The sequence below is a fragment of the Tachysurus fulvidraco genome, chromosome 25 (genome assembly GCF_022655615.1).
Source record: "Tachysurus fulvidraco isolate hzauxx_2018 chromosome 25, HZAU_PFXX_2.0, whole genome shotgun sequence".
In the NCBI taxonomy this organism is placed as follows: Eukaryota; Metazoa; Chordata; class Actinopteri; order Siluriformes; family Bagridae; genus Tachysurus; species Tachysurus fulvidraco.
The window spans coordinates 5,172,013-5,197,740 of NC_062542.1; the positions used below are offsets into that span (position 1 = coordinate 5,172,013).

Consider the following 25,728-nt stretch of genomic DNA (forward strand, 5'->3'; position numbering starts at 1 on the left):
TTCATGTGATGCGTTTATATATTTAATAAAAAAAATCACAAGATGTATAAAACTACAAAATACAAACTCGTGTGTATATGAGAGAGAAAATTATAGTCTTCAGCATGAAATAAACTGTATAGGAAACAAAAATGTATTGCCTTACAAATGAACTTAGTTGATTTCGCAGGTTTCACTTAAACTATTTTCAGACAGTGACATTTTTACACCTTTCAGAATTATTGCTAATTCTGTTCATATAATGCAGTTGTCTGAACGTTTAAATGAAATGCGAAATCATGTATTATTACTGTGCATTTTTGTGTAAATGAACACACAGCGTCTGGTGTGTTTCAGCTGGAAAACCAAAGTTCGTTTCCGATTACGTTCCCCATGTCTTCTGAGTTATGACCCCTCTATATGAAATTAACTTCTTCTCAGTTGACGATCAAGAAGGAAAACACGTTGAATAGAGGATTGTGCTTCCTTCTTTGCCATCCAAATACAAAACCGCCCAACATTCATTGACAGGTTTCTGTACAAAGCATCACAAATACAAATCTAGAGGGTATCGTGATTCTGTTTGAATTTTAATAGGCAACATACATGGAACATCAAAGAAGGTTATTTCTTTTCCTTATGACTTTTTTTTTTCCTGATATTTGGCAACAGAATAAAAACGTTAATATGATAGACCAAAATGTTGGTGTATGACCTTAGCATGGGTACATGAGTCATGAAAATAATATATTTTTGCTTAAAATTTCTTTAGAATTTGTCCTGAAATCATTGAAGTGATGTTTTTTTTTTTTTATTCAACTTTAATAATACCGAATTTTATCATGTTGGCCATTTTTGGCATCGTCCGTTTTGTATATCGTGTTTTTAAAAAAAGCATTAGGGTATCATTCTGAAACTCTTAAGTGTCATTGTCTCGTTACGTGTCTAGTTTAAGCGCTCAAATACTTTGTGTTACTAAATATGTGTGTATTAAGGAGTCTTTTTCTTCTGAATCAGATCCTGGTCGAATCTTTCACACACTTGTGTTCAGGTATAGGATCAGCTTATTTCTCACCCTCATTGACAATATTCTGAATCAGTGTTTCCTGAGTACTAACTGTACTGTACTGCATTTCCTTGTCTAACACACCTGATTCAGCTCACAAGGGGCTGACTCGGGGGAAACTCCTGTCAGCTCACTACTCTAAAAAGTGCAGTTTAGGCTTCTGGAAAGCTTCCTGTCCACAATACATTCAGCTGTCCCACACAGTTTGCTGCAAAAGCTACACATTTGAAGTTAAGTTGTTTACCAGCATTATAAACATTCCCATTTAATCAGTTTTACGATCAATCATCTTACGCCATCGTTGTAGAGATTCAGTCAAAACACAGCCGTGTCTTTCCTGTGACTCGGGTATCCTGTGAAGTTGTAAATATATAAAGTTGAAATAAAATTAATTGCGTTGCAAAGGAGCATTTTGATGACCGGAGTAGCAGACCCATCTGCTGTCTGTAAGGAAAATTACAATTGCAGTGAAAACAATGACAAGCTTTATCTCTTCCTTTGTCTGAAGGTTTGGCCTGAAGGTGTTGATTAATTTTCTGTACATCTGAATTATAATCTGATTACAATTACAAGCAGAAGGACTGTCAGAGCTGCTGTTATAGAAATGTAATCAACACTTTCACTGCAGTCTGCACATTCATTCATTCATTCATTCATTCTCTACTGCTTATCCAAACTACCTCGGGTCACGGGGAGCCTGTGCCTATCTCAGGCAGGATACACCCTGTACGGAGTGCCAACCCATCACAGGGCACACACACACTCTCATTCACTCACACACTCACACCCTACGGACAATTTTCCAGAGATGCCAATCAAACTACCATGCATGTCTTTGGACCAGGGGAGGAAACCGGAGTACCCGGAGGAAACCCTGAGGCACGGGGAGAACATGCAAACTCCACACACACAAGGCGGAGGAAGGAATCGAACCCCCAACCCTGTAGGTGTGAGGCGAACCCCCAACCCTGGAGGTGTGTAAAGCTCAGTACAGCACAACCTGAAGATGAATAAGGAATGTAGTAGAAGTAGTTGTAGCAATTGGATGAGTAAACAAAATAATTTACCGTCACACTCCTCTATTTATAACATCAGACCCGAATCAGGTTTGTATAATATCTCACTTGCTTGACCTTAGTCTTATTTATTGTCCTTGAACTTCTGTGTTATAAATCACTCTTAAATAGGTGCATTTTTTAAATGAAAACCACAAGTCATTTTTATGGCTGTCACTATATTTCTTCCTCAGATCAGATGACCTTGCATGTGATACGACTTTTTATTTGCATTTTTTAAATTCCTGTAAGAAGCAATTATGTTTTTTAGATGCAAGATTTTAGTTGAATTAATTAGCTATTAATTTAAGGAATGTTTTGAAGGTTTCAAGTATTTTGTAGTTTTATATTACTAATTCACTGTCACAAGTGCTTTATTCTGGAGAGGGTCACGGTGGATCCTGAGCTTATCCAGGGAGCAGTGGGTGAGAGTATGTTGCCAGACCATTTATGGGCACTACACACACAGAGACACACACACACCAAGATCCAGCAACCAGCTTCCACCTACTAGCACGTTTTTGGGAAGTGAAGTGTGTGAGAACCTACCTATACAGGTGCCAGATGGGCTGGTTTGAATATTTCAGGATCTGCTGATCTCCTGGGATTTTCACACACTCAACAGTCTCTAGAGTTTTCATAGAAAAAGGAATCCACAGAGCATACAGACAGAAAATGTGTTGAGAGAAGTGGAGAATAGTAACTCAAATAAGCTTTGGTGAGGAAAAAAGCCTCTCAGAATGCACAACACATCAAATGATGAGGCTGATGGCCTAAAGCAGTTGGAGGACCAGCTTGGATTCCAGATCTTTCAGCCAAAAGAAATAGGAATCTGAAGCTTCAATGTGGACAGGCTCACAGAACCAAAATCAACCATAGAAAACATTTCTATAATAATAATAATAATAATAATAATAATAATAATAATAATAATAATAATAATAATAATAACAATAATAACAATAATAATAATTATTGTTATTATTATTGTTATTATTATTATTATTGGTATTATTATTATTATTATTATTATTATTATTATTATTATTATATATAATAATAATACCAATAATAATAACAATAATAATTATTATTATTATTATTATTATTATTATTATTATTATTATTATTGGTATTATTATGATTAGTATTATTATTAGTAGTATTATTGTTGTTGTTATTATTATTATTATTGTTGTTGTTGTTATTATTATAATTAGTAGTAGTAATAGTAGTAAGATATAATATAAATGTAATATAAATCTATGTACAAGTATAATACAGAATATTACTAACGTTTTAGCTGTTTATTCTTTATTATATGTTCATGTGTCAAAGGTTTGTCCATATTATTTCAACCTGAGTTGGCAAAATGATGAAGAACATCATCCATTATATACATGACAATTAGATTGTATATTTACACAGATCTGATTGTTTATTGTAGCAACATACATGGCTTTGCAGTAGTTCTATAACTCATGAAGTCTGAATGATTCAGTAAACAGTTGGGGTCACAGCTGGGTGCAAATTCAATTTAATTCAATTAATTTATTTGTATAGTGCTGTATTTTTTGCAATTGTCTCAAAGCAGCTTCACAGAACATAAACATAGAACAAAAGGTTATAAAGAATAATATGAAGATTAATAGACAAAATTCAAGATTAATATTAGATATATATATAAATGTGTTTGTATGCCCAATGAGCAAGTATGAGGTGACTCAGGTGACTGTGGTGAGGAAAAACTCCTAGATGGAAGAGGAAGAAACATTGAGAAGAACCAGACTCAAAGGGGAACTTCGTCCTCATATGGGTGACACTGGAGAGTGTGATTATAGACCCCGGAGGGTGTGATTATAGATACTGGAGGGTGTGATTATAGACACTGGAGGGTGTGATTATAGACACTGGAGAGTGTGATTATACACTGGAGGGGTGATTATAGACACTGGAGGGTGTGATTATAGACCCCGGAGGGTGTGATTATAGACACTGGAGGGTGTGATTATAGACACTGGAGGGTGTGATTATACACTGGAGGGGTGATTATAGACACTGGAGGGTGTGATTATAGACCCCGGAGGGTGTGATTATAGACACTGGAGGGTGTGATTATAGACACTGGAGAGTGTGATTATAGACCCCGGAGGGTGTAATTATAGACACTGAAGGGTGTGATTATAGACACTGGAGGGTGTGATTATACACTGGAGGGGTGATTATAGACACTGGAGGGTGTGATTATAGACACTGGAGGGTGTGATTATACACTGGAGGGGTGATTATAGACACTGGAGGGGTGATTATAGACACTGGAGGGTGTGATTATAGACACTGGAGGGTGTGATTATACACTGGAGGGTGTGATTATACACTGGAGGGGTGATTATAGACACTGGAGGGTGTGAGTATACACTGGAGGGTGTGATTATAGACACTGGAGGGTGTGATTATACACTGGAGGGTGTGATTATAGACACTGGAGGGTGTGATTATACACTGGAGGGTGTGATTATAGACACTGGAGGGTGTGATTATACGCTGGAGGGTGTGATTATACACCGGAGGGTGTGATTATAGACACTGGAGGGTGTGATTATAGACACTGGATGGGTGATTATAGACACTGGAGGGTGTGATTATAGACACTGGTGGGGTGATTATAGACACTGGAGGGTGTGATTATAGACACTGGAAGGTGTGATTATAGATACTGGAGGGTGTGATTATACACCGGAGGGTGTGACTATACACTGGAGGGTGTGATTATAGACACAGGAGGGTGTGATTATAGACACCGGAGGGTGTGATTATAGACACATTAATAGATAAATACAGTCATAAATTGTACTGATGAGGAGATGCTTGTCCTTAAAGACCACATGGAGCCACATGGAGTTGGTTTCTCCAAAATGCTTTATTCCACAAAGCATCGTTATATAATGGTCGTGCTGGTGCGGTCCCGGTCGGTCACGTGGTCTGCTTTGCGCACACGGTAGAGGCAGGTGGCACTGACTCTACACTGACTCTACACTACACTACCCGTCATCCCGTGCTCTGTATATTCACCTCATTTATATTCATACGGCATTTCTGCAGTGAGGCGGCTCGGTAACAGCCTACTGACGTCTCTCAGGAGGAGGTGGTTCCTGTGAAGGAAGCTGAAATTCGCCTCGACTCGTCTCCGTCCAGCTACAGCGCGCGATGCGGAGGCTGCGCCTGCGTCGCTAATGGCAACCAGCGCGAGAGAGCGCGTCGGCCAGACGAACGGAGCGCGCGGGGGGACGCGTGTGAGCCGCCATTGTCTTTAAACAAACGGAAGGATACACGGTTAAAATAAACAGGAAAAAAAAGAAAAAACAAAACAAAAACAAAAAAAGCCGAGCAGTGGTGGGTTTCGGTTGCGGTCGTTTGCTCGGGTGGATTTGGACATGATGGCTTCGAGACTGGGGCTTTGGCTGGTGTGTGTGTGCGGAGCCCTGCGTATTAGCGCACGACATTCCACCAATGGTAACGCGATTTTCTATTTATTTCCTTCGTTCTTTCAGGCCTCAGGTTGGTTATTTAGGCTGTAGAAATACGTGTATCTTCATTTTTTAATTTCAGTCACCTTTTTATTTGTTGCATTTTTTTCTGGTACCAGGAGGGTCTGCACAGATGTAAACAGTCATGGCAGACAGAATAAATATCCATCCTTTAACCCTTAATAAACTGCATTCAGAACCTGGGTTTATTGCAATATAAATTGTCATATAAATATTTGCACGTATGCATATTTGCACTTATGCGACACAGGGCGTTGTGGTAATTTTTTATACGCTTATTCTAGGAGGCGTCTTGGATAAAACGAGGGCCTTGCGTGATGAGAGCAGGTTCCTCGGGAAAGAGAGTACGGTACCGGTCCGGTTGGTTTATCGCGCGGATCAAAGACAGACCGCGCATGACGTCCTGAGTACACGAGTGCGCACAGACCAGGTGAGCTTTCGTCACTAGACATCATTCTCAAGTATTGTTTATGTTTTTCTTCTCAATCGACCTGACGGTTTTCGCTTTGGTTTGGATGTTTGGCATGTTTGATTCGGGTTGATACGGTCTACATTTCTGATGAGAAATTGATAAGGTGTTCATCGTGCACCTGAGACCCGAAGGTTCACCGCGCGCGTCTTTGGCAAACAAAGGATGCGCATGCGCCCGTATATTAAGGCAATATACTGTACAATGCAATGATTCTGTTGATGAATGAGCGTAGAGTAGTAAATCACTGCCAAGTACACCATTAAAAAAAGTAAACATGCTGTAGAAGGAAAACAATCAACAAACACCTCAGTTAGTGATGAAGAAGAGTTGTGCCTCCAAACATGGAGTGGGTTATTTGTTTGTTTGTTTGTTTGTTTGTTTGTTTTTACCACATTATGAAATGTTGTGCTCTTCTTCCAAAGCAGAGAATTGTCAACTATGACATTTTTAACAAAATGTACTTTTTAACTGTTCAATGTTAACTTTAATTTTGTAGAACTTCCATGAGATGAATTAGTATATATTGTCGCCAGTATTATAGCAGCTATAAACAGACATTGCATCACCGCAGCATCTCTTTTTTCCCTTCCTTGACACTCCCCATTGCACAAAAACCGGTCAGTGCACATTTACATGGTAGAAAACGAACCATTACAAAGCTCTGACACTGGAGATTCCTTCCATGAATGTTAAATATATGTGTTCTAACACAATGTGTCACCATATCAATGCTATTCCTTGTTAAATATCAACCCTTAGGTTACATGAAGTCTTCACTATCCACCTCCGTGTGAATGAGCTGTTACTATAGAAACCTATCATTTGAATTGCAGCTACTGAAAATGAATCAACACCTTCGGACTGATCAGATTTGAGAAATCAACAGCGCTCTGCTATAAAGCAGAATAATAAAACAGTTACCCAAAACACATTCAGAGTGGCCTAGAATCCTCTCTATGCTTTTATTCCCTTTTACGAGACCTTTTTTTTTTCACTCAGTAAGAATGTTACAAGCTTTACATCATTTGTAGGCCGACTTCGATTTTTAAATATATATAATTTTTAATTAGGCCTTGTTTAATTAAATATGCGAGAACCGAAATGTTCATTTCTCAGAGAAGATGCTATCAGAAGGATTTTAGTGAAGTTGTTGGTTAGTTTAGATAATTTATTTATTAATAATTTATTGTTAATTCATGAAAATAGGTTTTTTTTTGTCTTGTTTTGTTATTATACATTTTTAGTATACAATCTAACATAAATCCAACAATTATCAACATTTCCTCTTTTTTCTTCAATGTAGGTTGTGTGCATTTTTCATTCTGAATATTGATACTGAAGAAAAAATGCTTGCAATATCATGTGATTTGTGAGGGAACTTGGCATCATAATGGCTGATTAAATAGAAAACATATCAGGAAATACGGGATATAAAGCATTGTTATACAATGTGGATGGATCTTAAAACCAACATGAAGACAACAGAGAATGAAATAAACTACAGATTAAGATAAGATGTTTCAGATTTAACCAAAAACGTCTGCAGCATCTTGCTTTCGAAAAACAAAACAGCAAATATCAGGCAGGTATTAATTCTCTTTAAAGTGTTAATATTCCAGAACAGCGCCTCTGTACTTACGCCAAATAATCTGGCGGCTTTGTTTGAAAATCCCCCACTTCTGTCGTCTCAAGGTTACTGAGCGTGTCATTAGTGTGTGGATGAACTGATACCAAAAGCAGTGAGATAAGTGGATTAACTGTTTTAATCCTTGCGTTCCCCTTTCACTAGGAGCGTATTCGGGGCGTTTGTGTCATCGCAATTCTTAGCCTAGGGCCATCTTCGGCTCTCTGATTTATTTATTTATAACCATTCTATTGCATGTGCATGCGCTAATGTCAGGATGGGGTTGGCTCGGCTTTAGAGCTGATTCATCTCGCTAATGCGCTGTATCTGTTACGATGTGGTTTCTGATGGGGGATAACCAAATTGTCTTGGTTATTTTCTAGCTCTACACTTCAGCTGTTTATTCAGTGATTGAGTAAATAGGAATCAATGGCAGACCCAGACAGTCTTTGCAGCACTTTAGGAATGTATTGTGGCATTGGTATTAGTGCTTTATACAGATATTAGTGTTGGGAATCAAAAAACAGCTCAGTTTAAATTATGTGTTGTGTTTTAGTTCAGGGATTCGGACTCTGATGATGAACGAAAAGTTGGGAGTTTGTATCCCAGGACTGCTAGAGGTTATACATGCCATATAAGCAGCACTGGGTACGTAATTTACTGCGCACCATTTTAACACATCTGGAGGATTATCGATGACCAATAGAGAGAAAGGCGGAGCCCAAACAGCCATGTAAAAGAATATTAGCCATTTCACATTTACAGTAACATTTATTCTAGGAGCGGTTATCGGTTAGCTTTGTTACACAGACTTCCGCCATTTTTGAGATTCTTGTTAGGAGCATTGATTCAGAGCTCAACTTATGCTAAACATTTACTATGCAGTAGTCTAGAAGCTAACTATTGTGGGCGAATTGAGGTACTGCCTCTATGCTGTGGTTGATGTTCATGTTTGAGTCATGGATGCGTAGCCTTAATTTATCATTTCACCAAAAATAAACAATACATGAGGCAGCCATTTTGAATATGCATTCATGTAGCTAAACACTTGATTGGGGCTTTTCTTATTTGTAAGTCACTGGATTTATTCGTGTAGCTCGTGTAGTCAAAGAAAATGAAACGAAGAAGTAAACTTCCACTCATTTACCATGGCTAATTATACATCGCTAACATCGGGTCACATTTATCAAAATGGATACAAAATATCTATCTATCTATCTATCTATCTATCTATCTATCTATCTATCTATCTATCTATCTATCTATCTATCTATCTATCTATCTATCTATCTATCTATCTATCTAATAATATAAGGCTCCAAGCATTTTTGGATTTTTGGATAAACAAGAAAAAAAATCTAGCGTGAAGTAATGATTAGCCTGTGCTATGACTAATCACCAACTGGCTCAGCATTTGCCACCTCATGCTGCGCACAGTTAGCAAGACATTCGTTGCAAAAAATTTTTTTTGCACTGCTACTAGCTGTTTATTACAGAAAACTGTGGCCATGATCTACAAAGTTCTCCTTCGTACCATCAAACATCGCCTCTGTCTGTAATCCGAGGCAAACAAAACAGCCCGTATTAGTGTATTAAAAAGCCACAGCGGAGTATAACGGCACAGTGATTCAGCAGATAGAGCCTTAGTTTGCAGTAAGACATTAGTCATGCTTCTAACCATCTCCAACACCCTTAAATCTCACATCTTATCATGCAGAATTTTCTGTTTTTAGGCTGGCCTGCAGCTCGAAGCAGATCTGTCTCAAAAGCAAATGAGGTGTTTTATTTATAGAGATTGATCGATGCAAGATCGGGGTCTGATAGCTTTCTGTATTTAGAATCACTTTAATTGGGGCATCAACAAAAGTGGACTGGAGCGAATTTAGTGAAGATAGAGCACATTTCCAAAGCGACGTGGGCAAAGCTGAGCAATTGCAGTTGTGGATGGAAATAAAAGCCAATATACTGAACGGAGACGCTATATTGGAAACTCCGGTCTCCACTTACACGGTTCCTCCTCTCTCTAAACACTTTGGGTCATTTGAATGAGATTTATGTGTGTAAGGTGATGCAGTCTGATGCAGATGGGTTGATTTTTGTGTGGAGGCTGCACTTCTCTTTACTCAGCTCTGAGACAATAGACAGATTCGGGGTGTGTCTTCTAGGCACGTGGGCAGAAGCGTGTTCAAGGGGGAAGGGGGTTCAGTCACGGGTCGGTCATGGGTGAAGTGTTGGGGTTTCCCCTTTTCCCCTCTTACCTCCAGCCGTGGCAGTTCCTCGGGGAGATGTTAGATTAGGTTTGGGACTCCAATCTATGCACACACTTGGATTGCTCCCTCCTTACACACTCACACACACACACACACACACACACACACACACACACACACACACACACACACACACACACACACACACACACACACACACACACGCAGAATGCCACAAGAACAATGTGCTGTGAGCCAAATGCTTTGTCTTTTTCCCTGAGGGGGCTGTTATAAAGCCTCAGCCATATGGGGCCACACGGGTGCTGAATTAACTAGTGGCACGATCACAATGCCACCAGTCCCTATGTTAACAGCAGAGCTGCAATAACGTCAAACCAATTAGACCACAAAACCCCCTGAACGCCCTGTCCATCCTGAAGATTTTCCTACGGCAGAACATTTTCCTGCAGCTACAAAGCACCGACACTGGAGACTCCTTCCCTACATAAAAGTTTTTCAACAGAATCCTTCACCATACGAATGATTCTTATTATACATTCATTTTTAAATGACCAAATAGATTATTTTTACATCTGCCTATAACTGGAACATCTGCCATGAGTCCATGTGTGTATAAGCCATTAAATAATAATTTAGCATTATAAGGTAATATATACTAATGTGTGTTAATGTCAAAACTACTTCTGAACATCTCAGATTGAATTCATCTGGCAATTGAAATATTTAAGATGATTATAATCTGATTATTTTTATTTTATTTTTCAATTGTTTATTTATTTATTTATTTATTTATTTATTTATTTATTTATTTATTTATTTATTTATTTATTTGATATTTTATATCATATGCATTATCAGTTTAATTTATTTATATACATATGATGATCTTAAACCCCAAGCCTATCCTTTTACATCTGCTCTGCCTTTTTTTTACAGAAGAACCATTTGGCCCAAGCCACTTTCCAGGTCAAAGCCTTCGACCGGACTTTCATCCTAGACACGGAACTGAATCAGTGAGTACCTCCATCTCTCCAACTACATCTTATTATCTCCGCTGCTTGAAATGTAATTGCTCAATATGCATGCTATGACAAGCTTAAAATGCTGATGTTACATAGTCGTAACGTCAGTGTGCTCTCTTTAATGATTAAGGGGGCAGGTGAAAACGCATCGGACAATATGAATAATGTGAGCAGAACAGTTTTAGAGCAATGGAAAGAGCAGGAGCGTTTTAGAGCTGCTGATGGACTGCTGGATCATAATGGCTGGAGATTTATGCTGAAACCTCAGGAGAGGATCCTTGCCTTGAGTCCTATCGATCACTACATCCGGCTCCGGCTGATGGGAAATCATCTCTTTCTCTCTTTCTCTCTCTCTCTCTCTCTCTCTCTCTCTCTCTCTCTCTCTCTCTCTCTCTCTCTCTCTCTCTCTCCCTGTCTTGCCCTCTCTATTTGACGACAGCGAGTCTACAGACTGTAAGACTGTAAGCACCTGCATATTTATGAAGGAACGAACATGGGAGTGATGACCCCAGTTCCAGGCCTTCCTGTGTTACACACCCAGCAGAACTTATCCCTGTCTTTCTGCTGTGAGAAAGCATACGCTTCTTTTCACCTCTCACCCTTAACCTTGTCCATTAGTATTTTTTCACCCAAGTTGGTCCGATGCAATTGTTTACACATGTGCAATCACGAGGCCATGTTCCAATGACAGAAAAAACTCAAGCTCTGCTGTTTTGACTGAATGACTGCTGACTACAATCGTAAACTTGTTTTTCTTGTGTATTTATTTACACAATAATCACTTTCTCTATGCTGTTTGCTTTTTGGCATTTCTCCTACTAATAGGCTACGATTTCAGCTCTGGAAATAGGAGTGTGGTTGCAAAACATGCCTGGAAAGCGTCCATGTTCTTAGAAATGTCATTTGGTCTGGCTGATGATGTCTGTGGAGCTTCACATAGACAGACACATTCCATCTCTCATCTGACAGCATTAGACCTTCTGGTCAGAGCTTTCATTTAAACCTCAATTCACACAGGAGTAAAGTCAGATCATTTAAATCTACATGAAGCTTTATTGTAGACAGTGATTTAGCATTAGTCTACTTTAAAAGGCCATTTCATTTCATGTCTAGACTTAATTCCTCTCTGGGAAATTGACCTTAGTTAATCGCAGTGCTTGCAATGCCTCACAGAAGATATCGCTCACAATTCTTCCTTATTTTCTTCTTCTTCTTCTTCTTCTTCTTCTTCTTCTTCTTCTTCTTCTTCTTCCTCCTCTCCATTTAAGAAAGAATTTTTTTAAACATTTATCATTTGTAAAATGTCTCTTTTTATTTCCTTCCTTCCTTCCTTCCTTCCTTCCTTCCTGCTATTATTTTTTTATTTTTTTTCCCTTTTCCCCCAATTTTTTCTTTTTGTTGTTTCCTTCCTTCCTTCCTTCCTTCCTTCCTTCCTTCCTTCCTTCCTTCCTTCCTTCCTTCCTTTCTTCCTTCCTTCCTTCCTTCCTTCCTTTCCTTGTTCATTTTCCCATTTCCTTCTTTCCCCGTTTGATTCTTTTTGTTTTTTTATTTTGTTTGTTTGTTTGTTTGTTTGATTGTTTTGTTTGTTTGTTCCTTCCTTCCTTCCTTCCTTCCTTCCTTCCTTCCTTCCTTCCTTCCTTTCTTCCTTTCCTTGTTTATTTTCCCATTTCCTTCTTTCCTTGTTTGATTTTTTATTTTTATTTTTGTTTGTTTGTTTGTTTGTTCCTTCCTTCCTTCCTTCCTTCCTTAATTCCTTCTCTTTCTCAATTACTTCTTTCCACATTTGGTTGCTTGTTTAATTGGTTTGTTTGTTTGTTTGTTTGTTCCTTCCTTCCTTCCTTCCTTCCTTCCTTCCTTCCTTCCTTCCTTCCTTCCTTCCTTCCTTCCTTTCTTCCTTTCCTTGTTTATTTTCCCATTTCCTTCTTTCCTCGTTTGATTTTTTATTTTTATTTTTGTTTGTTTGTTTGTTCCTTCCTTCCTTCCTTCCTTCCTTCCTTCCTTCCTTCCTTCCTTCCTTCCTTCCTTCCTTCCTTCCTTCCTTCCTTCCTTAATTCCTTCCTTCCTTCCTACTCTTTCTCAATTACTTCTTTCCTCATTTGGTTGCTTGTTTAATTGGTTTGTTTGTTTGATTGTTCCTTCCTTCCTTCCTTCCTTCCTTCCTTCCTTCCTTCCTTCCTTCCTTCCTTCCTTCCTTCCTTCCTTCCTTCCTTCCTTCCTTCCTTCCTTCCTTCCTTCCTTCCTTCCTTCCTTCCTTCCTTCTGTCCTTGTTCCTTTTCTCATTTTCTTCTTTCCTCATTTTTGTTTCTTTGTTTGTTTCGTTCATTTGTTCATTCGATCCTTCCTTCCTTATTTCCTTATCCTTCCTTACTTCCTTTCGTTTTTTTCCCCCTTTCTCGTTCCCACCCATTCTTCCTATTGTCTGACTATATACGTGTAAGGTCCAGTTGTCCTTCTGAATATCTACTAGTAAAAAATAATTTCAAACTTGTGGGGGGAAAAGCAATTATTCAGAAGTTTTTAGTTATTGATAAATGTTTGGGCTTCACTTTACACACACTAAGAGCTCAATTAGACCAACCTCTGAGTACCTTTGCCACTGCTTCCAACCTGCAGTAATATTGGCGTCTGTAATAACCGAATTGTAATAATACACCATTGTGAATATTTCAGGAGGCCCTTCAATAACAGCCATGAAGTACATTCAGCTTTTAATATATGAGTCTCTTTATGTGTGTGTGTGTGTGTGTGTGTGTGTGTGTGTGTGTGTGTGTGTGTGTGTGTGTGTGTGTTGTTAGGAGCTCAGTAATTGTTCTACCATTCACAGTAATTTAATGGTAATGGAAAAGCATCGCTTCTGAAATGCGCTGACATGATGCTAATACCATTACAGCTACTGGGGACTTCAAATCACTTACTGAAAAAAATCTTTTAAAATGATTTCAAAACACTACGTCTACATTTGAAACATCACACAATTGTTCTGGTGGGGATTTAATGACGATAACGATCCTGTCTTGGTACCTTGAATAAGCGTGGTGAAGTACTGGTGCAGAAAATATGCGTGAGGACACGTGAGTGTGTGTTAATACAGTGGAGAATGTTGTGGACAGATCGCTATAACCTTTAATTTGTTTAATAATGATGAATTAAATACAATCTTTGTGTGTTTGGTAAGAAGCTAATGAACGGTCGTTTTTAGCTAAATGTTTTTCGCTACTGATCGGATAACTCGTAGCGTTTGCTGTATTTGCTGCACATTTCTATGAACAAAGATGATAGTTTGGGTATCTGTGCTGTATCTTTCCTAGCTAGGCATGGCTAGTCTGCAAGCAAGCTCTCACTGGCCTTGGATATGTACATAGCTTTGAGGAAATCCCCTGTTGTTCTCTCTGTACTCTGTATCATTTTTTTTTAGCCTAGCTTGCTGTCAGGTTCGGTGGATTTGCTGTTTTTCACGTTCGTGTGTTTAGATTTGACGGATGGATGACTTCTAATAAGTTAAATAAACAGCAGTCATATAAACGGCACTGCTAATCATTCTTGGCCATGGTCTCTCTCTCTCTCTCTCTCTCTCTCTCTCTCTCTCTCTCTCTCTCTCTCTCTCTCTCTCTCTCTCTCTCCCTCTCTCTCTCTCCCACATACATACACACACACGCACACTTTTTCTCTGTCTGTTCTTTTTCTGTCTGTATCTCTCTCCTTTTCTTTGTCTATTTGTCTGCCTTCTCTCTCTCTCTATCTCTCTCTCTCTCACACACACACACACACACACACACACACACACACACACACACACACACACACACACACACACACACACACACACACACACACACAAACACACACACACGCGCACACACACATGCTCACACTCCTTTTCTCTGTCTGATACTTTTTCTCTTTCTAACTGTATCTCTCTCTCCTTTTCATGGTGTTTGTCTGGCTTCTCTCTCTTTTTTTTTCGTGGGTCGTTTTGTCCATATGATAGCTTGTGTCTGCTGTCAGTATCAGTGTGATTGTGTCATATCACTCCTTTGTTTTGGATCATTGTCTTGTCTGATCTGTCAGTGTTACTAATGAATGGCTCCAGTTCAATTCCTCATCAGTCAAAATCCAATCTTTGTCTTTGTCTTGTTCTGTGGGTGTTTTCATATCAAGCTGTCCTTGATGTTTTCAGCCCATGTATAACTGTGCGTGTGTGCGTGTGTGTGTGTGTGTGTGTGTGTGTGTGTGTGTGTGTGTGTGTGTGTGTGTGTGTGTGTGTGTGTGTGTGTGTGTACAGTGCTGAATGAGCTGGACTCTTCACCCTTCTCTAAGAGCCCTTGTTCATTCTGAATGTTCAATGACCTTCACTGCTTTGATGAGTGAAGTGGAGGAGGGGGAATGAAGTGATATAAATATCTATTTACAATATTTTTAATCATAAATTTTTGGTGAAAAAAACTGTAAATTAGTGCCTTAGATCATATTTTAATCAAAGGCAGCTGATTCCAAGAAATACTAAAATAAATCTTTGTTTTGAATGTGTGTGGCTGGTCTTATCTTTATATCCCAGAGAGAGAAACAGAACACCCCCTTCTCTACCCTCTCACACACACACACACACACACACACACACACACACACACACACACACACACACAGTAAAACCCCCCAGCCTGTGCACATCGTGACTAATGAAGCCGAGGTCTACATTACAGGGGAGTCGACAAAAAATGGGGGGTTCTCCTTTTCTATCATCACCACATCGCCATGACGACAGACCGCACAGCCAAAAAGAAGCACAGCAGGCCGACACCGAAAGTCCAAAATAGAAAATAAAACACAATCATTTCATTTCATGTGCTTTTTAATGTATTATTTTTGACAGTAGGATAGATTTAAAAATATATATATATATATATATATATATATATACGACACCAGGGCGCAAAGATAGACGACGCAACTACAGTATATATACACTGTATAGGTTTAGCGCAGAGAGAAATGCTGATGTTATTTTGGCCTTCACACATAACATGATGCTGAATTCACTCTTAGAACTTTCTTTTCTTTCCTTTTTTCTTTTGTGAGTCATGCAGCATTGTGTGGGTGGTTCTGTGTAGACTTGTGCTTTCAGATTGCGATCTTGAATGTTTATACAAAATGTTTTTAATTTACATTTAGCGTGGGTCATATAAGTATTCCGACACACACACACACACACACACACACACACACACACACACAGCTACAAAGTGTGTTATTCCCTAACTTGGTATGCAAATGATCAGAAACATTGCATTTGTAGCTCATAATTGATTTCATTGCAGCTAGAATGCGTTTGTGTGTGTGTGTGTGTGTGTGTGTGTGTGTGTGTGTGTGTGTGTGTGTGTGGTTGGATGTAGCTCAGGACTGGTGAGTTAGCCGATTTGAATTCACTTGGGAGTGTGTTTTGTTGCTCTTGCTTTGTTTCCGTTGGCTCTTTTGAATACGGATGACGTCTGTGGAAAAATGTACCGACCTCGGCGTAAAGTTGGACTGCAGCACATAGAAATACATCCTTCATATCTGTGATTTTAGTGCTGTTCAGCGCTTCATATATTCCAGAACAAATCAGGAGTCTACAAATATGGGCTGATGAATCCAGTTGGCTCAGGAATTATGGACAGTTTACTCATGAGATTTACTCAAGAAATGATGGTTTAAAAAAAATTACAAAAAACCCCTCAAACCATTTTATCAAATAGACTTGAAAATCCAGCCTGAAAAAAAATGGCACACTTGGCATCAGTCTAGAGGAAAAAAACACCTACAACATGGAATTTCCACTTATTAAGGGACAGAAGTTTATTTTTTGGAGTTTTCCTGTAATGTCAGTTTAGGGGCAGGACACAAGTGTCATCCAGTGATCATAATCGAAGACATCAGAGCGCTATCAGACAACTTTAGGCAAGGAATAACACAATCAGATAGATACAATAGATTGAAGCTCTTTTTCTAATTGTAGATTCAGTCATTGCTTTATACTGAACAAGGTTGCAGTGGATCGGGAGCCTATCGAGGTGCCAGGATACCAGACCACGGCAAACATACACCGGGGAGCAATTAAAAAAACCCAGTAAACCTACTGATATGATTTCAGGAGGAAACTGTAGAACTCAGACAGAGAGAGAGGGAATCCAGCCAACCCTGAAGGCATGCCTAAAGGCATATTATTTTACTGTACAGATTTTCACACTGATTTTTCTTTATTACTTTTTGCCCTATCTAATTATTATTATTATTATTATTATTATTTTTTGTATCCCTGCTATATTTTAATTGTAAAAAGCTGCTACGACAACTTGATTTACCTCCAGGAATAAATGCATTTATTCTGTTCTTATTCTATTCCTGTTTATGGTCATTCATACTCGCAGTGTTTTTTTTTAAATAATTTATATTCATTATATTATCTCCAGTGTCACCCAAGTGAGGATGACATTCAAGGACTCTTCCTCATACCGTCTTCCATCTCAGGGGTTTTTTCCTTGCCACAGTCGAGTGGATTAAACCTTCCACGTTCATAAACCTTTTACGTTCTGTAAAGCTGCTCTGAGACAATGTCCGTTGTTAAAAGCGCTAGATAAATACAATTTTATATTCTAGTCTAGTCTAGAAAACTGTGAGCATTTAAAATGAGTTCTTCTCACACAGTATATCCATGTTTGATGTCTATCTATCTATCTATCTATCTATCTATCTATCTATCTATCTATCTATCTATCTATCTATCTATCTATCTATCTATCTATCTATCTATCTATCTATCTATCTGTGTATGCTTTTCTATCTATCTATCTATCTATCTATCTATCTATCTATCTATCTATCTATCTATCTATCTATCTATCTATCTATCTACCTGTCTATCTATCTATCTATCTATCTATCTATCTATCTATCTATCTATCTATCTATCTATCTATCTATCTATCTATCTATCTGTGTATGCATTTCTATCTATCTATCTATCTATCTATCTATCTATCTATCTATCTATCTATCTATCTATCTATCTATCTATCTGTCTATCTATCTATCTATCTATCTATCTATCTATCTATCTATCTATCTATCTATCTATCTGTGTATGCATTTCTATCTATCTATCTATCTATCTATCTATCTATCTATCTATCTATCTATCTATCTATCTATCTATCTATCTATCTATCTATCTATCTATCTATCTATCTATAACTATCTATCTATCATGTTGAACTACTAATCAGAAGGTTGAGAGTTTGAATCCCAGGACCACTAAATTGCCCCTCCTGGGACCATGAGAAAGACCATTAACCATCAATTGCTCAGGTGTATAAACGAGATAAATGTACGTCACTCCGGATGCTGTAAATATAAATATAATACAAATCTAAAAATAATATAGATGCTGTGTGAGATTGCACAAGATTAGACAACAAAAAGGAACACCATGGGGCTCAGGTGTGTCCGGAATATACAACGGCTATGGAGGAGTCAATTCTCGTCCCAATTCCTCTTTGCCTCCCAGCTACAATGTTTAACCTGGCGCTGCTTATTAACCCCTGTATATTTAACCCCGTCTATATATAAATCTCTCTGATTTTATAATAATCTTCCATTCTCATAGGAGTAAAACACACAATATCCTGAGTTTTATAATTTAGAAGATTGTGCTTCCTTTTGTCTGTCAATGTGTCTGTGCTGTTCCACACGCATCCAACCTGCAGCTACTGCCTCCTTCTCGTCTTTAACACCCTGTCGTCTTTTCCTTAGTTCGGGATATAACGAAATACACGTCAGAAGGCAAACACGTTAGAAGCACGTTTAATGGAGGCAGAATGATAAGGAAGAGAAAGCCTGTGCTGCATAGATGGAGCGATAGAGAAGCAGAAGGTTGAAAGGAGAAAGACAAAACCTTTGGACGTCCTTCATGCACTCTTAGGTCTGTGCTGTGGAGGTGGGCGTGAAGGAGCAATACACGCCTCCAGATATCATCGTTATGCAGAAGAAGAGAAATGTGAATGGAGGAGGGAGAGAAGCATCAGTATGTTTTGTTTTTTTAAAAGAGAGAGACGAGAAAGGCTGATCTACGACAGAATACGAACAAAGCTATAATATAAACGGGGCAAAATAACATGAAAGATTCATAGTATGTTAACACGGCTTGACTATGGGGGTGGCTGGAGGACGCAACCCTTCCTCCCGCTCCCCTTGCAAACTTCCACCCTCATTTTCTATCCCTTTGTATTCCTGCAGATCAATCAGGATTTTATTCTTCTCAAACCAATGAACTCTTTTCCCCAGAGGCCAAAATTTGGAATTCGTGCTTGTTTTGTTGTGTCCATGTTCAGCATCGAATGTCTTTGTCATGTCTTACTCCATATTGCTGAGTACTGACTCATAAGGAAGTAGAAACTCAACCCTAGGGACAATGTTCATAGAATTGTTCTAAGAAAGAATTTGTATATTTCCACACAGATATTTCTGTTTTCAAAGTAAATGGTGATATCAAACCCATTTCTACTCTCTGAGACGCTCCCAAGTGTTTGTTCATAAGAATCTATAGAATCTATTTAAAGGTGTTTATCTTCAAACACTAAAATTCTGTGTAAAGTTATCCAACAGAGGCAAAAACACACGTCTCTCACACCGAAAGCCAACAGAGACCAAACTTGCGGAGATAAAATCTTTCGTTTGTTTATACCGATCGAAAATATCCAATAAGATGATTTCCATTTTGGATTAAAAAAAAAAACAACAAAACAAAAACAAATCAGACAACATTTTAGCAACTATTATCTAGCGTGGAGGAAATTCTATTTTATTAATCAGAAATAATAGTTCAAAGTGAACTTTTCCTAAGTTGCAGAGAAGAACGTAGCAGAATCCTGTGGAATATCAACCTTCTTTATTCAATACACTTGCAAGTGTGAAGTCAGTCTGTCCCGACCTAAGTCTGAACAGAGTGAGTTAGTTGGTTTGTAAAGCAGTTCTCTATTTATACAAGATGCTGGAGCCATAGTTCATAATTATGTGTCCGTGTGACGCCTTCCACTGAGCTTGTCATCCTCTAATCATGTCGTTGCACAGGCAGGGCAACGGTCACGCTGTCATTTCCCATACATCTGCAAAGTTCTTATCTTTTAAGCTTAGTGTGCAGTTTTGGAAAACAGTTCAGTCCCCCTTTGTTATCTTCGCTGTTCCTGATTTCAGGTGTGTGTGTGTGTGTGTGTGTGTGTGTGTGTGTGTGTGTGTGTGTGTGTGTGTGTGTGTATTGATAAAGAATGTTTTGTTATTCACAACATTTTTCTATTACACTAGCAAAAGTTGCTGTATTCAATAAAATGGTTCAGAGAGGTTCACACATTCAAAGCAGCCCAAACAACTGAACCACCAATACTCCTTAAGACCCAAAATATTCTGCCAAGATTTTACTGCTTTATACAGTCAACATTTTTACTCTGAATAGATACTGTCTGTTTTTGCTTTCTCAGTATTTCAGATGCATTGTGAGAGTAAAACCATGATTATGTTCCTGAGCACCTCATCCCAGTCGTCGCCTCTACACTGCCTCGAATCCAACGGTCCAAACATATTAAATCTTTTCTCTTCTGTTCGCTTTTGATGTGTGTTTTAAATTTTCCGTTCTTTCGCTCAAGGCTGTGTTCACTGAGCACTTTTATTTTCTAATCTGTGTATTTTCTAGAAAGCTGTTAAAACACAGTTTCTTCCATTTCCTCCTTCGTCGATGCGTTGACACCTTTTCCTTCTTCTGACCTATTTGGTTTAGTCACAGTTCATACGTACAGTAATCGAGGACTGGGTGAATCGAGGAAAGGGAAAGATTGTTCAATGTTTTTTCTGAGTAACGATAATGATCCTGTTAGCGTTTGTTCGAATGTCTTCTTTTTGTCCAATAACAGAGTGGCGACGTTGAACATGATGGTTTTAACCAATTATGTGTCTTTGTCAGCTGGAACAAAAGTGTTTTCCGTGTGTGTGTGTGTGTGTGTGTGTGTGTGTGTGTGTGTGTGTGTGTGTGTGTGTGTGTGTGTGTGTGTGTGTGTGTGCGCGTGCGTGTGTGTTAATTGACAGCCTGATTCTATCTAGAGCAAGGGAAGGTTGGCAGATGGAGGTTGAGAGGAACCCTTTGCACCCATTGTGAGCTTCATTTCCCCCTTTTATAATTGTTTGTAGCATCTTAAACATTCTTATATTTATTACTACATGCAACACTGCTGTTGAAATCTCTGTTTAGACTGATCAGACGGTGATGATTCATTTTCTATAACAGCAGCTCGAAAAGTCCTGCTGGCTACAAGGCACTTCATGGTTTCTCTGTAACATGACATGGATTTTTTGGTTTTGTTAGAAGAATGAGCTTTTATTCTTCAGTCACACACACACACACACACACACACACACACACACACACACACACACACACACACACACACACACACACACACACACACACACACACACACACACACACACACACACACACACAAAAAGACATACTCTCTCACTCTATTTTTTTTTTTTTGCACATCCCAGCTTGTTAGTGAACAAGTGTCCAGAAGCAGATAGGATTAATGGCCTTGCTCAAGAGCCCAACAGCTTGGCAGTGCTGGAGCTTGAACTCCTGACCTTCTGACCAGTTACCCAGAGCCACAGAACATCAAAAGGTCGAAATAAAATAGAAAAACTGTTTATAGCTACTAAAATGTAAGTGATACTGTAGCACAAACTAACTTGTTTCCTCAATGTTTCACAACATTATATGTAGCGATAAACAGATTTGGGTGTCATTTCAATTACAATTCGTTGGCAAATTGCTGTAGTGTAAAAAGGAATAAAATACTTCAAGGCCATAACGCTATCATCTTCAGCCTTCACATCCATCACACCACCCTGTTGTTGATTATTTTCCCATTTCCCATGTTGTGTTTTATTTCTCAGCTATCTCGTTCTGTATGAGCAAACTTTTATTTTTTGCTAAGAACAGATAAACGTTAATTGGGACACGATACAGATTTGAGTATGAGCTTGCATATTGTGTGTGCAGATTATGTGACAGTGATAAATTAGGTGTGTATATTTTTATTTTTATATGAAGTCTATATATCTGCACATCTTACATCTTACAGCATCAATACAATATATATATGTGTATAAAATCCTGCTCCGTCGTATGTATGTGTCATATAGTATTTACTGTGTGTGTGTGTGTGTGTGTGTGTGTGTGTGTGTGTGTGTGTGTGTGTGTGTGTGTGTGTGTGTGTGTGTGTGTATGGAGATTCGTATAACGGTACAGCCAGATTTGTTGCTTGCTGAGACTGCAGTTTGCGTGCTCTCTGGAGGCCGGATGATACTGTAATGCGCTGCAGGCATTTAAAATTGTACAGCAAAATCACAGAGCTAAACTGTTCATCTCACACAGCACTATGTCATATACACACGTACACACATGCAGACACATACTCACATCCAAATGCATGTACCCTACGGTATGTGTTGTCCTGTTTAACGTCACCTTTGTAGGATGGTGTTGTAGCTTTAGGATGGCTTTAATCGAGATACAGTGGGATGTAAATAATAATAGCTAATTAGAGTCATGACATCAATATGTATTACGCATGTTATCGTGTAAAAAAAGGAAAGGCTGTCGGAAAAACACCCAAGTCTAAATTGTCTACAGTACATAGCATTATGACTCATTCCGCTACTCATTGTAACTCTCATGTAACTCATTATTATACAGTGTAAGGTGAGAGTTTGTTGTTAATGTCTGTAACGATGATCTGACATGCGAATGATGGATTAAGAGCGGCCATCTTTTCCAGTGAGAGTTGTTTTGAATGAATATATACATGATAAAATGGAATATATGTTAATTAATTTGCATAGGCATAATTTATTATTGAAAATTTAGCTTTAAAGATTTGGAAGATTTTCAGATTTCTTTTACTTGGACTGACAGGCAATGAGCCCACACCTCCTTTATAGAGACCTTCAATGAGGCCACACCTCCTTTATAGAGACTTTCAATGAGGCCACACCTCCTTTTGTAGAGAATGACAGAAAGAGAGGCCACACCTCTTTTATAGAGACTTTCAATGAGGCCACACCTCCTTTTGTAGAGAATGACAGGAAGAGAGGCCACACCTCTTTTATAGAGACTTTCAATGAGGCCACACCTCCTTTATAGAGACTTTCAATGAGGCCACACCTCCTTTATAGAGACTGACAGGAAGAGAGGCCACACCACCTTTATAGAGACTTTCAATGAGGCCACACCTCCTTTATAGAGACTGACAGGAAGAGAGGCCACACCACCTTTATAGAGACTTACAGACACAGAGGCCACGCTTCCTTTATAGAGACTGACAACATGGCCACACCTCCTTCATACTCTCCTTGTGTTTGATGTGCTGAATTTGTTTAGTTTATTTTTTTTTTTTAAATAATTGAATGAATTTCTACAGACAGAAAAATGCTAAGCCTCAGATGCACGCTTGTTGAGCACACTTACGTAACAGCATTATCACGCTAGTCATAAGAGGTGATAACACTTCAGCTGAGTGTTTTTCCCCACAGTCTGATACCCGCTAATCAACTCCTGAAGCACCTGATCATTAGCTGATGATGCTTTGGTGCGGTAATGCAGTGAGTAACCCGAACCCTGCCGTGCTGTTTCGTGTGCACCGTCACCACCAGTGTAGCTCACGCTACAATCCAAGCACTCTATCTGTAAGAAGAAGGGTCAATATGAACGTGTCGCTGATTCGATTAGTCTGTGTTCTGTAACATTTACTGGAATGTTACGTTTATTTAAACAGTAAAGTTTTAATCGTAGGTTTTCATCATCATGATGTCAGCCACTGGTAAATAAATGGTATAAACAGCTGCTGGGGTAAATCAGTCCCAGGGTCTCGACTTCTTTTGCCTAGATTCAGATTCGTGAATTAAACCTCAGTTCTTTGTCTGTGCGGCTTTACAGAGAAAAATGGAACAAATCATTATAAACCTTAAAATAACCTGGTTGCACACCCCATAATTACTACTCACTTGTAATACAGCACTAGGTATTATTTTCCAGCGAGAGGTTAGAAACCTACGACATCTCGATTTGGCTATTTGATTCCTTACACAAATGCAATTCCTTACACAAAACCTGCAATTCGAATAGGAGGTGTAGACAGGAATTGTGGTTGAGACTGTGTGTGCTTGGTGTGCTTGGTGTGTGTGTGTGTGTGTGTGTGTGTGTGTGTGTGTGTGTGTGTGTGTGTGTGTGTGTGTGTGTGTGTGTGTGTGTGTGTGAGGAGGGGGGGATGTGACAGACTTGTCACATGTCCCCTATAAATTATGCAAATCCCAGAGCAATTATAAAAACCAAAATCAGTCTTTCACCAAACCTACACACACACACACACACACACACACACACACACACACACACACACACACACACACACACACACAGTGACCTGGATATCACACTTTGTCTAATAAATTTATATGTGAGCATCTTGAATACAGACCACAGATCACAAAATGTGATCAGATGTAAGATAATACGTATATGTTTGTTTTCAGTAGAATGACAGTCAAAATCCTCATAGAATTACGGTTCTTCTCACAGACTGTGAGCGAGATAGACGGTTGATCTACTCATGGGTTTGTTTAGGGTACACTAGAAGGTTGATGGAATACTAGATGTGCCCCCTTTTTGAAGGGCCACAACACAACTACCAGCCCTAACACTGACAGATGATGTGAATATTATTGATTATCTCTTTACAGTGGCAGCTGTCAAGGGGTGGACTGTATTAGGCAGCAAGCAAACAGTCAGGTCTGAACTGTCAGTTGTTGTGTTGGGAACAGGAAAAATGGGCAAGCGTAAGGATTTGACATATGCCTCTTTTCCACCGGAAAGAACCGGGTGCTGGATCAGAGCTAGCGCTAGTGCTGGTTCAAAGTTGGTTCCACTGGCGAACCTTCTAAGAACCGGTTTGCCTTTCCACCGGCTAGAGAGCCATCACAGAGCCGAGTGTGACGTCACTGTATATGTGTCATGTGTCCCAGCAAAGTTAGCGCAGCAGCGGCAAACACAAACACAACAACAATGGCGGATGTTGCTTTACTGTTAATGCTCATGGCTTTGTGAACCTACATTGGCATTCAAACGCGGTGAATAAAACGTGTACGTGCAGCTCCGTGTAATCTGTATAAACGGAGGTTGTAATTGATAAAGTACATAACGTTATTTTATCGTTAACACAGAAAAAAATTTAGCCTTAGCATGTAGCTACCTACTATCATGTGTGCTGATAATGTATCATATTGCGGTAAAAGTAAAAAAAAAAGTAAAAGTGTATTAAACATTAGTATACTCAAGGTGCATTATCAAATGCGCTAACAGTAACCCGCCCACAGCCCCTAACTCAAGCGGTTCTTAAGTCTAGACCAGCCACGTATCGGTGCTACTTAAGAACCACTTTTCCTGGTTCGGAGCCGGTGCTTTGGCTGTCGAAACAGAAAGAACTGGTTCTAAATTAGGCTCTGGCTCCGAACCAGCACTCGAACTGCCTCGGTGGAAAAGGGGCATTAGATGACTGGATAAGAGGATCTCCAACACAGCAGGTCTTGTGGGATGTTTCCGGGATGCAGTGTCCAGGAAAGACCATCGATGAGCCAGAGACAGGGTCAAAAGTGC

The 25,728-nt window shown here is 39.1% G+C and overlaps 1 protein-coding gene across 3 annotated transcripts in view; it reads left to right on the forward strand.

Annotated features, from left to right (window-relative positions):
• Positions 1 to 5,135: 5,135 nt before the first annotated feature.
• Positions 5,136 to 25,728, forward strand: part of adam22 (ADAM metallopeptidase domain 22) — a 68,331-nt gene continuing 47,738 nt past the window's right edge. For 2 of the 3 annotated variants that reach the window (XM_027171277.2, XM_027171290.2), the window contains exons 1-3: positions 5,136 to 5,613; positions 5,933 to 6,078; positions 10,912 to 10,988. In XM_027171277.2, coding sequence (XP_027027078.1) covers positions 5,535 to 5,613; positions 5,933 to 6,078; positions 10,912 to 10,988 — 302 coding nt within the window. In that variant the 5' untranslated portion in view covers positions 5,136 to 5,534. The remainder of the gene's footprint in view (positions 5,614 to 5,932; positions 6,079 to 10,911; positions 10,989 to 25,728) is intronic. The other variant, XM_027171284.2, reaches the window with a different exon arrangement.